Source organism: Seriola lalandi, unplaced genomic scaffold (genome assembly GCF_002814215.2).
Source record: "Seriola lalandi dorsalis isolate HSWRI2012SDOR001 ecotype SW California unplaced genomic scaffold, Sedor1 jcf7180002054326, whole genome shotgun sequence".
Taxonomy (NCBI): Eukaryota; Metazoa; Chordata; class Actinopteri; order Carangiformes; family Carangidae; genus Seriola; species Seriola lalandi.
The window spans coordinates 329,945-345,572 of record NW_019524879.1 but is presented as its reverse complement, the minus strand read 5'-3'; the positions used below and the strand labels follow the sequence as shown (position 1 = coordinate 345,572).

General features: G+C 42.0%; 1 protein-coding gene across 2 annotated transcripts in view; it reads left to right on the top strand.

The window, feature by feature from the left end:
• The window catches only part of stxbp5a (syntaxin binding protein 5a (tomosyn)), an 88,809-nt gene that overhangs the window by 20,472 nt on the left and 52,709 nt on the right, over window positions 1–15,628 (top strand). For both annotated transcript variants that reach the window (XM_087174187.1, XM_087174188.1), the window contains exon 3: window positions 14,719–14,800. In XM_087174187.1, coding sequence (XP_087030313.1) covers window positions 14,719–14,800 — 82 coding nt within the window. The remainder of the gene's footprint in view (window positions 1–14,718; window positions 14,801–15,628) is intronic.

Below are 15,628 nucleotides of genomic sequence, written 5' to 3'. Positions count from 1 at the left end.
TGCATCACTCACATTAATCCACAGTCACTGTGTTTCTCTGCTATCCAGCCAGTCTGCTTCCCTGCTGTTCTGTTCTGTGTGTTCATGAGTTGGAATAATTTCCATTATTACAGCACAATAGTCTGATATTTATATTTTCAATATCTAAAGCAGATGTGCTATGATTAATACTAATCGAACTCATGACAAGATATGTTATAGTCCCTGTGCAAGTCTGAAAAGGTCTTTAAAAGTGTTAAAATTTCTCTCATGCACTCTCATACTCATCTACTCACCCATCCTTTCCTGTCCTGGTAAGTGTCAGGGTTTTAATACATTTATTACCAGGTGTTTTCTTCAGCTAGTGTGGCTTAAAACTGGAAAAACATATGTTTTTGTTCGACAAGCTGAGCACAAATATTAGTTTTCCATTAAATCTGATCTGGTATAGATATTTATCCTCAGACAGTGATTTGTGATGATTTTGGTGAACCTTTGACCTTGCAGTCTAGCGCCAGTACATAATATGAAAATCTGAAGGCTAACATAGATTAGCATCAGCTTTCACTGAGCAGAATAAAAGCCTGATGTACTCCAAAATGGGCCTGGACACAACAGAAGAGTGGACAACAGTCATCGCTCACGGTTCTGTTACTACACTGGGCAGCTGCGTAGGCTAACATGTTCACCCGTGCAGTTGGTGCCTTCAGTCTGCAATGTTGCACCGAATGCCAATGTTTTTTTTTTTTTGTGTCACTTCTGTTTTTATGTGTGTGTATTTTTGTTTGCACTTTTCTGAAGTGTGTCTTTCTGGAAACCTGTAGATGCATAGTGCCAACCCAGGAAACCCTCAACCTTTGTCCTCAAGTTGAAGGACATCTTCCCTGCAGACTGTGCCACCCTGATGCCCTCAGTGTGCGTGCGTGTGTGTGTGTGTGTATCAGATCAGAATGGAGAAAAAAAAAAAATTCAGATGCTTCACAAAGTGCAACAAAGCAGCTCTCCAATTTCTCTGTGTCTATGTGTGCGTGTGTGTGTGCGCATGCTAGTCAGCTCGTAGCCTCCAGTTCAGTGCTGGAGATACTTGGCCTTCTGTCTCATATTAATCAAAGAGCAAAGGACAGCACTCCGATTAATATTTTATATGCTGCATGACACTTTTGGCACGATGCCATTCTCCAGTGTGCTACTGGCAAAGTGACAACCATACAATGTACCGACGGTGTGTATAATTAGTCGTAAAGCAGACACAACAGAACTCATGCCAGCAGGGAGTGCTGTATAGATAACTCAATCCATCAGTCCTAATCAATCTATAGATGCCAGCATTATTGGTCTTTAAAGTCACCGCAGTGGCAGTGTGATGATGTGATTTCTTCCTTTATTTTATTAAGAACGTACATACAGAAATCAACACCTCAGTATGTTGCTTTTTTTATGTGAGTCCGTCTCAAGCTTATGTTTCATCTGACCTCTCTAACTGTGCCATCATTTCATTTGACTTTGTGTGTGTTTGAGTTACAAATAAGGAACAAGTTCTGCCCTGACAGTCTATGACCAATGATTTCTTTGTTCAAAAGTCAATTTCTTACATACACACACACACACACACACACACACACATACACACATACACCCGTTTCTGAGATGTGAGTATACAGTCAGTGAAGTGTTACTGGATGGCTGGCAATATACTGACACTTGCTGTGCTGGCAGCGCACAGGTACCTGTCCTTGAAAGCAGGACCTGGCTCTGCACTGGTTGGCACAGTGAAATGTGTTAGAGGCCAGCAGTGGCTAATCTCCCGTGGTCCTACCTTTGAAAAGATTTGTTTGATATCAGTGCCAGAGCTTGTGTGTGTGTGTGTGTGTGTGTGTGTGTGTGTGTGTGTGTGTGTGTGCATTTGTGTCAGGAGGGAGGAGGGAACAAGTGAGCAGACCCACACACGCACACACATTGCTTAGGGATAGTGTTGGGAAAATGGTGAGGATAGCTTCAGGAAGAGGCTTAATGGCTGTTTTGGTTTGTTATAGTGTTGTCAGTTTTGTAAATGGTGTACCGTTCATTTTAATTCTCCGGTTATCTAACCAGCTACACCTGCTGATGTACAGTACAGTACAGTGCAGTACAGTACCTGGCGCTGTTCTAATTAGATTAATGGAAGTATTTGATAAGAAAGCTCCTCGGCTGGGATGCATTTCATTGCCTTTGGAGCTTGTATTAAAACAAAGACACATAATCTCACAGTGTGAATGTGTTAAAGGTTAATATGGCATTAAGTTACATTCTAATAAAACATTTTCCTCCCTACCACTTTGAGAGGGTAATGCATAAAACCATCTAAATGCATATGCTGGCTCTCATTCGCCGCATCCATTATTCATAGACAGGAGGAAACCCAGTCACAGACTTTTAGACCTGCAGTTGCTGGTGTCTTTCTCCTCATCTCGATTTCCTTCTTTTTCTCTCGCATTTCTCTCTGTATATAGCCAAACCATTTTTCTCCTTAAATTATTCGCCCCCTTGTCATTTTAAATGTCCACTTTGGTGTTTGTCTTTGAAACTGTTGTACCCCCCCCGTCGTTTCCGTCAGTGCTTAATTTCTCAGTTGTGTAAGGCAGACATTGATCATAACTGGGTGGAGGATGAAAGCCTTGCCAGTCAGAGAAAAATTATTATATTATTATTTTATATTATATAATTATATAATGCCTCCTCACTCGGCCCATCCACTGTATCCAATAATAAGCATGTAACACTGTAAAACATTATGTTTAAATGGTAAAATTGATCAGATGTTGAGGAGAGTTTGGTTCCTCCTCCTCTCTGTGGCCTTGCTGGCTTTAGATATCCTACTGTTTGGAATATCTTTATGGCTTGAACACTCTGTTTTAATCGGGAAAATGTTCAGTATGCGCAATCTGAAGACAGCGGCGTGCTTAATGTGCGAGGCGGGAAAGAGCAATGAGCTATGTGTGCGAAGGAAGTATCCCTTTGGAGAGCTGCCGGTGATGTGGTTCATATTTCATTTATATCGTAGATTTTGCTCGTTACATAAGAAATTCGAGGATTATACACAGACAGAAAACCATGCCAAACTGCACTTACATTTGGAAGCTTTTTATTTTAATATAAATTAATGCCTTCTCTAGATAGACGACACCAAATGAATGCTAATGTTGCTCTGTATATACTGGTTGTGTAATAAGCCAATCTGTGTGAACATAGTTGATTTAAAAAGGTGGTAATCTGTCAGTGTTTTGTTCACAGCTTGTTAAATTGCGAGACAATCAGTTAATGCAGGTTTATCATTAAACAGCCAAACGTAAGAGATGTCTGATTGCCAGTGCTACAGTAGTGACAGAGCCTCCAACACCAGTGAGCCTCCACATTTTAACACCTATAGTCTATATGTTTAGACCCATCATTTAAACTTAACTCACTTTTTTTTCTAAGTTCTTTTTATGGCATATGATGGATGGTAAACATTGAAAAGCAAGAGAAGCAAGGGGAAGTAGCGCAGGTGGGATTTAATCTGAGGCCAGCAGGTGAACCTCTGGCTCCAGAGGCGACAGATTGAACCAACTGACTCTCCTTTGCTACGTGATAGATGATATCTGTTATGGTTTCCAGTGCAGTACCAATATGTCCGGTTGTACTGCCAACTCGTGAAGTTCTTTCCTCTGTGGTCTGAATGTTACTCACACACACACACACACACACACACACACCCCACGCTCACAGCTGTTAGAGTCACTGGACGTAGTAGATGAAGCTTGAAACTACAGCAGAGTTGGTTATTACTGAGGGCAGATATGTAGATGTAGAGGAGTTCCAACAAATCCTCCAAATCGAGCGATCATAAAAGATATTGGTTCCTACCCTCGGATTGGAGCCATTGGCATATTTTACTGAATAAACCCCCAACTGGTGGCAGGACAAACATTGATTCCCCTGTTAAACTGTTAAAAAATAGACGTTTGGTTAGGTTTATGCAGAAAAACGACATGGGAAAAGATTATGGGCTAAGATGATCTTTGTTGTCATAGTTACAATAATAACCGCATAAGGTTATGGTTTAGGTTAAGGTCATGCTTAAAAGGAATAACATTGAAGATTGAACTGAACAGTGGTCTCCTGTGTTTAAGTCCACAGTTTTGTTGACCCAGCCGTCCACCCCGACCTCCTTCCCACCCGCTTCGTGCTGCTCTGTAGCGTCACCTGTCTTCCTCGTTTGCTCCCATCATAATTACCACAGCCACAAGAGGGCTTTGTCACATGAATGTTAACATGTAGTTTCGGGGCTTTTGCTGATAAGGCTGATGCTCTCTCACGGGACCGCTAAATGTTGCTTACCACTAAAATGTCACATTGAGTTGTAATAAAAAACGATCTATGTGGTTGTTTTTAAAAAAAAAAAAAAAATTAGTCTCCAGAGTTCATGCTATAATTGGCCAAGTGGGGTCCTGAGTGCTGGTGTGTTAGAAGCAGACAGAGACGGTGTCCTTGTACTCGTCCACAGGGCCAGGACTCATGTTTAATACATTATCACCTTGTACCCAGCTGATTATGCGCGCTCTGTGAGATACGCAGCAATTCACACAAAACCAGTGTGAACTCGACTCGCCCGAATCCAAAAAGATCATTTACTATAATTTGGCATTAAATTGTCCGCTAGGCTTGTTTCCTGTGAGAAACACTGCACATTGCTACTTCTAAATGGATAAAATCTTAATCCTTCTTTTCAGCATCAACTCAGGACAGGACACGATAACATTAAAGTCACTTTCTAAGCAGAAACTGCAGGGCCCACACCCCCACTCGCAGAGACATTCTTGTGCTTCACTGTTGTGTTCGGCAGCATCGCCTGTTGGAACATAATCCTTTAACTGGCTTTGCATCGCTATCACAACAAGAGAATTTATGATTTCTGTTAAGCCGCTGTCTGTCACACATTTTGACAGCTGCAGTCACGGACTGTAGGTAAAAAAAAGTCACGTCTTTCTTTCTCTTCGAGATTTTCAGGGTATAGAAATGTCCAGGTTTGTCACACTAAATGAATGTTCTTGTATTTCTCTTTTGCATTGACACAGTATCTCTCCCTCTGTAGTGACTTCATTCACTTGTCTCTATTTCTTCTGTCGCACTCTTTCCTCCTCCCGTCTCTTTCAATTTCACCTCTTCCCCCCATTTTTTTCCCCCGACATCTCATTTCATCTCATTTTCGCTGCTATGCTACGCATGCTTTTGCAGGAGATTTTGGCCACAAGCTGTTCTGCTGACTCTACATTTGTTCCCTCATAGTTTACCCCTTTACTCTCCCCCGCTTCCCTCCTATCTCATCCTCGCTCCTTCTCTGCTCCCACCCCTCCCTCACCCTTTTCTTGCCTTCATTCCCTACAGCCAGTGAATTTCCAAACCCCTTTCCCCGCTTTTGTTCCGCTCCTTCTCCCTCCTCCCTCCCCTCCCCTCCCCTCTGTCTCATCTCTTTTCAGATATTTGCCTCGGAGTGGCCGTACAGTAGCTCAGTGCTGAGTTGTCCTGCTAAAATTAAATGATGTCCTGGGTTATTAACACCCTACTACTGGGCAGAGCTGGCCATGCTCCAGGAACCAACAATCCACATTATCCCTACAGCATAGGGAGGTTACAATTTTTACTGTGCATCACCACTGTGCCTACCTTGCCTGTGCTGGCTCCGACCCAGACTAATTCACAGACAATATTTCTTAATAGAGTTGTGACTCTAGTACAGTAATTCACTATAATCTTCACATGTCAGTGAGGGAGACTTTAAGCTCTCAAGAGGATAGTGGCTAGTTTATTTCTGTGTATGATTCTTACACTACAGTCTCTGATTCTAATATTTGTCATTAAGATTAAAATCGTGCATTTCACATTCTATAGAGACATAGAAACCAGGGAGGAGTCATCATTCGGCCCCTTATCAGCCCTCTACCTGCATCTCCAAGCGCGCCTCATGTGTTATTTTTTTTTTTACGTGAATGTGGATTACCACAACGTTGAACTGTGCACCTCTGCAAATGGCCATTGTCAAGAATGTCATGTAGATGAATCTTTGGGAGAGCGAATGTATGTGTGTGTGTGTGTGTGTGTGTGTGTGTGTGTGTGTGCGTGTGCGTGTGTGTGTGTGTGTGTGTGTGTGTGTGGAAATGTTTTCCAAGGTGAGTGTGTGGAAGCTGAGGCAGCGACAAATACTCAGCGGCCCCATTGCAGTTTAATTGTTTGCCTGCATAATAAATCAAATGTGTCAAGGGAGATTATTTATACAAGGACTGTGTTAAACAAATGAATCACCAATTTGCTCAACTCTAGCTTTTTCTTGGTTGTGTGTACTATCGCTGTGTGTTGGTGCCTGTGGGTTGCGCTTGTGTGTTATTTGCTCGCGTTTCAGTATGATTGCATGACTTTTTTTTTTTTTTTTCATGTGTGACTCCAGCGTGAGTCTCATACCCTCCTTGTGCTCTCTCTGTCATTGATGTATCTTGGTGCTACTTGAATGCTCCAGCAGAGGAAGAGGAAAGGAAAACAAATGAACAAGAACAAGTCGCAGGGCCCCTTTAGAGCTACAATGTGTACATTTCGAAAGCTCAGAGGGTGAAGACCTGTGTCCAGAGAGCTGCTTTTGCTTGCAGTGTGCAGCAGAACCTTGGTGGGATGCTAGTCACTGTTCCTGCTGTTGCTAAGCGACAGCTGAAAACCCGGTTTAAGGCACTTTTTTTTTTTTGTTCAAGTTGAGTCGTTTTCAAATTTCACTGACCGGTGTGCTGCTCAGTGAAAAAAAATGCTCTGACTTCGTTGTCCAGTGTATTTTTTTTTTTTTTTTTCCCCATAAACCAAGAAAACCATGTCAGCATTGTCAAGAGACGTCCCTGGTGGACACGCAGGATATGCTTTCAACCCTACACTGCTGTAATGACAGAAAAAGATGCAGTAATGCCTCTAGAGATATGTTCAAATGTAGGTTTTGTGGCAAACACTGTAAGGATGTATGGAGGCTGTAATGTCTGAGAAAAATAATTGATTAATTGATACATTAAAAAGCATTTAGAGCATAATTTTCACATTAAATGATGCACTTCAAAAAGCTATTATTGGAGAAGGGAAAAAAACTAAAAAAACATCAGCAGATGTGCCAAGTCAGGGTTGGTGACAAAATGCTGACTTAAGAAAGGTAAAGTGCCTGGTAATAGCTGAGTGCTGGCCACAGTGCAGGGCTGGATCGTAGCCTGGAGGAACGGAGAAGCAGCTCCCTCAGCAGCCTTTAAATGTGATGCAAACAGCCGCAGGCAGCCAGAGGGAGGGCAGGTGATGGGTGACATGGGAGCGTTCAGGCAGGTTGAGGTCAATGGGAGCTGCAGCATTATGGATGATTTGCAGGATATCAACTCCAAATAGGAGCTGAGTAATGTGTGTTGTGATGGGGGGGGGGGTGTCTTTGCAAGATTGCTGCTTCTCAAGGCTTATTGCTGTGTTTTTTCCTTGATTTGTTGTTGTCAAGGCATTCTTATTTTTCCGCTAGCCTCCTTATTTTTATCCTCCCTTTCTGTCTTTCATTTCTTTTACTGCTATTTTTGCTGTGCCTTTCTTCTGCTCCCTCTGTTCTTCCTCGCAAATTCCGTCTCCTCATTCCTGTCTCTGGGTCCGGTGCAGAACAGCCTGTGCCCCGTGGCCCCGCCCCACTCTCTGGCAGGGTGATGTATAAGTGGCTAGCTTTGACGTCACTTCAGGCCTAACGTCATAGCAACCCAGTGCTCCCAGGCTTGCTCTTTCTGGTGCTTTCTCTCAGTGCCTCTCCCTTATTCTGTCTCCTCTTTATCCTCCATTAATCACCTCTTCCTCTTTTACTATCTCTTTCTCTGTGATATCTCCTCTGTTTTACTGTTTCCCCTTCTCCACATCCATTTCTTTATCTTGTCCATCATTTTTCATTGCTCTGGCTCACATTAAGACACACTCTTGCCTCTCTTCGTTGTCCACCCTCTGTCTTGTTCTCAACCCTCTGGAGCTTTCTATTTTTGTCTAAAGCTGCATCCTCTCCTTCATTTTTCTATTTATTCAGCTCACAGACATACAAACATACAGAGACATGACATGTTTGAGCTAAGCTGACAGGCAGCAAAACCAACCCTTCTCTCATGTGAAATACAGGCTCTTCCCTATTCAATTGCCCTTATCAAGATCAACTCTATTCCTGGACAACACGGTTTCATAAAACCTGCAGTTTCCCACTGTATCCAGCCAATTCTCTCTATGACAACTTGCTGATGCTTTGTCAGTGCCCAGTGACTCACCTTTGTTTGTCAGGAAAAGTTGCCTGTGGCTTTGACTGAAAGAAGCAGTGGAAAAGTGAATGATCAGTCAACTTTGACTTCCAGAATAGCTCGGGAAAATTTCATCGGACTTGACAAGATGTGAAGCTGACCCACTTTCTGCATTCGCTCTCCGTCCTCCTCTTTCTTCCTGTCTTCCTGTCTCGCTCCTATCGCTGCCTGCAGTCAGTCTGTCCACTTATAGCGTCGGTGCGTTGTGGTGAGAGGGGGCGCGGGCCGAGATGCAGACCTCACTTGGTTAAAATGGGATGAGGATCGCTCTTGTCAGCAACTGTGACACTTCTCCTACTGAACCTGTCCCGTGTGGATGGAGCTGAGGCACTTTGGAGTAACTTTGGGTCGTGTTTGTTAAAATGCTGGAAAAAATGTGACGATGGCAACTGGGATGTCCAGGAACTTTTCTTGTAAAGTGATGAGTTAAGATTCAGGAAGGGCCATGTTTGCTGGCATTTGAAGTGCTAAGAAGATATTGATGGAGCCCTTTTGTTCATTACTTTGATATCACTTGTCAATCACAGTGTGACCAGTAATGGGACATCTTTCTGTTGCCATTTACTTATCTTCTTTGTCAACAACTTCTTCTGCTCCAGGTGGACCAAAATGTTTTCTCCCAAGGAAATATTGTTGCATTCAGTTACATATAAGCTAATGCACCTTCACATTAAGAATATGATCCTGTTTATTATAGGCACTTTGTGTCTTCCGCTGTCTTTCTTTATGTAATCCCGTGAAATATTTTGTTAATGTTTTTTTCCCGTGTCAAAAGCCAATGATGTGAAAACAACCCACAGAAAAAGAAATTATGTTATTTCCCACTCTGGCGTGAAATCGAGGTGAAGACACACTGCCAGAGGAAACATGTATTTTACAGGGAACACATTTTGACACAGCAGTGGTAAACAGCTAACCAGTGCCGGAGGTTCACAAAAACAAATGTAAAAGCTTCCATGCACCGGGTTAAGATTGAATTACCATCAGATATTGAGAGCAACAGAAGGGGCATTTAAATAAATAACACAGTGTGTTACTTATAAGATGGAGATGTCCTTTTTCTGATGACACTTCATAATAATGAACATTTTTAAACTCATTTACAAAACATTTATGTACATTTATAAGGTCCATATATAATTTGCTGACACTCGTCAAACCGTAACAAGTATTAATTAATGACTCATTTGTGAACTCTTAAATAATTGGTTATGTAAATTAAATGTTTAACAATGACTTTTGCCATATTTTCTAATAATAACATTTTAAATCTCTCAACAAGGTAAACTTGAACATTCAGGCTGACTCAATCAGTGTGGGCTGTTGAGATAAAACTTCCTGCTTGCTCCTACTAATTTATGAGAAACTTTTTGGTAAAGGTTGTCCACAAATTAATTTAACTTTTAAGAGGCATTTGTACTCCTGAATAATTTACCTTACAGGCAGTAGACGAATTATCAATTGTCAAGTTTCCATTCAAATGTAGTGCAAATTTTAACTAAATTTCCAGAAAAACTGCAAAAGAAATTTCAAATGTTTGCGCGCTTCTAGTAGGTGCCACTGAACTGCCGCCATTATCCATTAAAGCTGAAGAGGAAACAAAGAGATGACGCAAGTGATCTCAATTTTCTTGTGTTTTTATGACTCTGCACCTTCGACAGCTGTTGGCAGAGGCATTATTTTTTCGGGTTGTCTGTCCGTCCGTCCATCCCATTCTTGTGAACTTGATATCTCATGAAACACCTGGAGGGAATGTCTGTCAATTTTTTTAAATGTTTAACAATGAAATCAAGCTTCCTCCTTATGTGATGTGTGACCTCTGTCTGTACTAATGTCTTAATTCAAAGCATATAAATGTAAAGAGAGTTGTAGTAAACTCCTGCTCGGTATTCCTAAGTTCTTGTAGTGGAATTCAGTCTATGGCCCAATTCTTTGCACGCTACTTTATGCACTGAGGCTTAGTCTTCTCACACTGGATTCAATGTCTTCTTGTGACCTGCTGCATTTTTATGGTAATTATTATGGCAACATTCACTTGAAACACATGACCAAATGCCAGTGTTTCCCTCTTTGATGGTGTGAATTTATTTTGCCGGATTGTTTTTTATGATCACGTCCGTGTCGACGTGTATCTGCGCTTCATGATAATATGCTTGTGGCACGGCTTGCCTGTCTTCAGAGAGAAGGCAGTATGAGCAGTTTAAAAAAGCACAACCTTAAATCCTTTCCTCTCGCTTTCTGAGGCCCTGGAAGATTTGGTTGCCAGGCAACATTAGGAAAGAGTTTCAATTAAGTCACTTTGAGTTATATGGACTGCACTGTCGCCGGGCTCACACCATCCTGGCTAACACCGCACACCTGAAGGTTACATATTAAGAGGATGCTCTACAACTTTCTGTGCGCAAGGTGGGGACTCCTCTTAATGCTCAGCCATAGACTGAGACAGATTTAGCTGCTGCTGACATAATGTCCGTGAAAAAAATCAGGCATAAGATAAAATGTATACAAACAAGTAGCCAGCTCCACTGATCATGTGCAATCAATGATTAAATTGGCACTCAAAAGTGGTAGACTATTTTTTTGTGTTTTGGCGAGCAGCAATGACATAAAATCACTTTCTCTCTCCTCAGTTTTATCCCTCTGAGCTTGGGAACATAAAAAAAAAACCCCCGTAAAGCTTTTAGTCGTACCATATAGTACAACATGATCCTCATTAAATGAGCTGATCTGAGCGTGCTCTTTCTTACTTGCACAATTTGACCTACATGGACATCAGTGTCCCTCCACAACTCGGTAACAGTTTAGCCAACAGCAGTATCCTGGAGGATGGCGGCCATACTAGGTCAAGTGGAGAGAGCATCAGGGTCCTCTGTCCTCATCCACTGGCCCTGACAGTGATTTGGTGCGCGCTGATGAGCTTTTTTGCCTCTCTCTTAAAGTCAGAATACTTTTTGTTTTTTTTTTTATTTCTGCCAGTGAATGAAGCTCTAAGCTTTGACCGTTCAGTGCAGCAGTGACCTCCTGTTACTCTACATGTTTCACGTTGTTTGAGACACAACTGCTGAGATCTCCAAAAAAAAAAAAAAAAAAAAATCACTACTCTTCAGAACTTCCTCGGTATGGATCTATTTGGGTTTTTTCAACTTCATGCTGTGATTTATTGTGAGTAACTCTGGTGTCTTGTGTGTGGTATTTGATAAGAAAAAAAACAAAACAAATACGAGCCTTTAGCTTTTGCTTTCTCTTTCTACCCCTCTGTTCAGTTTATTTTAGCTTTCTTGGAATTTTCCAAGAAGGTTTCTTCATTTTTCCTCTCTTGTGTCTCAATGACTGTCCATTCACACTGTTATTTCCAAGTGGTCGGATTGTTTGTATGTGTTCAGGCATCATTTACCCGCCTGCTTTAGTTACTGTGGTAACACTCCAGGCATACATATACTAACTGTTGGAGTGTATTTGCAGTGTGGAAGCAGAACTGCAAGCTGCAGGCTCCATGAGGAGTGTGCATCCTTTCAACAAAGTCAGATATGGAGGATGGTGATATATGCACATTTGAGGAGAAGCTAAATGATCCTCTATTGGTGTCCAGGATAAAGTTGTATTTGGAATAAAAATATTAGTTTTGTTAGTGAGAGGCAGATATAGGCCTTATTATGGTGCATAGTTGAACCTTTGGCACAGGGTTGCTTCCCCTTCCATATAGATTTTGAGACCAGTGAGGAAACTTTATCCCAATAATGTAAAGGTGAAGACAAAGAGGACTGCAGATTTTCAGGCCTATGGATCCCATGCAGTGTTTGTTTAAGAGAAGGTTACACCTCCATCGCTCGCAGGGGGTCTAAGTTGGAGGGAGATAGATCTTAAGCGCTTGAGGGTTTGCTGGTGAACATATGAAGTTTCAAGATTATCCACATAACCATGGCTACTGACTCAGATGTCATATAGAGGAAGATACTGATCATCACTGACTGACTTGGTGGTGCCCACTCGGTGTCGTCTTCTTAATCCCCCTGGCGGCTTACCGGCTGAGATCCAGTGGAGCTGGTGGATTCTCTGTGGTCAGAGGCATCATGGCTCAGAGCTGTAGTCCTTTAATTGCCTGTCCAGGAGGGGGAGGGCAAAGCTTAATCCACCTGAAGAGTTGAGGGGCAGCTTTGCAGGGAGCACAGAGACTACTGTACCATGCTGATATCTGACTGGAGGGGGAACCAGCATGTGCTGTGTGAAACGATAGCGGTTTCAGACTGAACCCCTTTCTGATAAAAGCTGCTTGGATTGAGGACCATGAGTTTCTCAGACTTTTACAAGATCCAGGGCTTTAATTATCACCTCTAGAGTGATTTACAGCAAAGATTATTTATTCACTATTATGAATTTGCAATTTAAGATTGCTGAACATGTTGTGTTCTCGTTTGAATGAATGCGAGGCCAATATTCACTCTGTTTTTAGCTCTGTTTTAAACTCCACCAACTCCTTTGGGAAATATCTGGCTCTTTAGCTGCTAAATACTCCAATATGTTCCCAGCTAGTGTCTGTCCAATGTTTGGGACTGGGCAGATTGTTTTTTTTTTCTTCATGAAAACAGCTGCAAATGATGCTGATGAGAAGAATGAACCAAAACCAGAAGTTGGAAGCTGGAAAACCAACACAGTGAGCTGAAATACGCCAAAATGCTGCAGAGTCACGTGATGAAATCCTCTGTGGGTTCGCCACTACAAGTGACCCGTGATATTTAAACATAGTCGTTTGATCCATTGTCTACATAACAATATTGATTATTATAGCAGCTGTCAGCACAGCCCTGACCGTGCTTTCACACAACACCTTGCTGTCAAATACACATGAAATACGAGCACTGAAATGATATCGTAGCAAATGAGTACATTGTGAAGAATAAGGAAATGCATTTATAGTGTGTGTTTACTTAGAAACATCATTGTGTATTCCATCTGAAAGGTAAAATGAACGTACAGAATGAGACACACATTTGGCCACTAGGAAACAAGGTGCGTGGTGCCGGCTCTGTCGATGCGGCGGCTTTATTCATCGGGATGGTCACAACACACCTCAGGAATGATTACATGCATTACAGCTTAATAAATTACACCGGTGCCTGTCTGGGGGCTGAAGGCGCAGTTTGCACCGTGGGAGAGGAGGACTTGATTGTTGGTGCTTGAATGAGATTCTTAGCTGAGCGCAGCTCGTTCCGTTGTCGCTGTTGCTCCCATTGTCGTTATCAACATTCGTCTGCTTAACGGTTCATTAATGAAACGTACGTCTCTCTCCCTCTGTCTCTCTTTCTCATGCGAGACTATATTTCTGTGGGTGTGTGTGTGTGTGTGTGTGTGTGTGTGTAAATGCATGAAATATTATCTTACATTGCCTGATCAATCTGTATTCATAAGAAGCTGCATGTCTCAAACTGTGTTTTAGTTGGATAGCTCTGCAGGCAATTTACAGTACCTGGTATCTCTCTCTCTCACACACACACACACACACACACACACACACACACACACACTAATGATGAGCAATAGTATCATCCCTGGGGTGTTATGCCTCTGTGTGCCCTCTGTATGAAACCCCCCCCACCACCACCTCCTTAATCCTGAGAGTCATGGGATAAGTGAATGGATATAATCAGTAAGCTCACCCATTCACTCTCCCCAGGAAGAGAAGCTCGTTATTCTCTGCCAGTCCTTTCTCCTTTCCCTCTTCCTTCTTTTTTTCCCAGCCTTCATCCTTCCACCCCTCTGTGCCTGTTCTCTCTCTCTTCTGCTTCTCCGTTTCACTGAATCCTCTCTCGCTCTCTCCCTCACAAGCACTTTCCACCGTCTAACATGCTACTATTTCTGCATAACAGCAGTCATCTACATGGTTCAGTATGTAGTAGTCATTATGAACACCTGGATTGCATGCAGTGTTTGGTAAGTGGCTCCTAAGTGCCTTTATTCTAAGAACATATTCTCAGAACGTTTCCTGGTAAAACCAAGCTCTATGGTGTAAAACTGGGGGGGGGGGGCACGTAATGAGGTGTTGCATAATTATAATATTTTAAAGAAAGTAATGTGATTCACAGCAATGCGGAGACCTTTCCTTGTTGTAGGGGATGAATTCATTTAAGCTTTGTGAGCAGACCATAAAAATGTCACTGTGGATATTCCATTTTCCTTCACAGTAGGTAACTAAGTAACAGATGTCATGACCTTTGAATCAGGTGTAGCGAGGAACAAATGACCTTCAAATGCTTAGGCACTTATTCCCGGCGCCATATTTATTAAAAAAAAAAAAAGTTGCAGTACATACTGGGCTGTCTGCACAAACACAAACACACAGTACTGACGATAAATTCCTTGGGTGGTGCTGCATGTTCCTTGACAGAGATCGTTTCAGGTTTGGTCGTCCGGGTGTGGAGTGTTACTGTCAGCACGAGAGTGGAGCTGCCGTCATCCAGCTACAGTTTCTCATCAACGAGGTAAGTTATAAAATACTCACACTGCTCAATTACGCCACTGATGCGTCTGTACTCACCCGTTAGGCTAGTGCTGTCTTACAAAGACAAGTAACTCCGCGGGTAATAGTGTTACTGAAAAAAAAATTATATTATTATCCTGCCCAAGTATTTTACTTTAGTCTCTTAAAAAAGACTTAGGGGCTGATTCATGAATGTTCATCCCTGGTAATCGCATTTCACCCCTAAAATGTGAAAAAAAAAAGGGTCCCTCTGTGTGCCATTGGGAGTAAGGGTTGATGAATGATTTTACTGGAAGTGTGAAACATCTAACTTGTCTTATCTGCTCATCTCCCTTTTCACATGGTGAACTGTCCTCTTCCTTGTAAACTGTCTAGAGTAGAATCAGTCATCATTGCTTGTGCTTAAACATCATTAAATATAGATGCTGAGAACTTTTAACATTTAATTAAATGAAAAAAAAAGTTCCTCAAACCGAGAAACTGAAGAAAAGGGTGCTCAAACTTTGATATTTTATTTGCATCAGTATTATGACAGAACCAAGAAATCCAGAACAGTCATTCACCATATTACTGACATTTTGATACTTTCATATGAATTAATTTGATATATTCATAAACAGTGTGCGTTTGGGATTTCTTGGTTCTTTCACAGTAATAGAGCTTTTGATCCAATGGACTACATATTGGCAGCAGTGTTGAAAGTGTCAAAAAAGGACTCTGCGTGGAATCTGTGTTGTGTAACTGCTGTAACGGTTCTTTGCATCCATCCTTTTAAAACTGCAGAAAATCACAGACATGAGTCAACCCACAGCCCAGCCTTTATTAAACA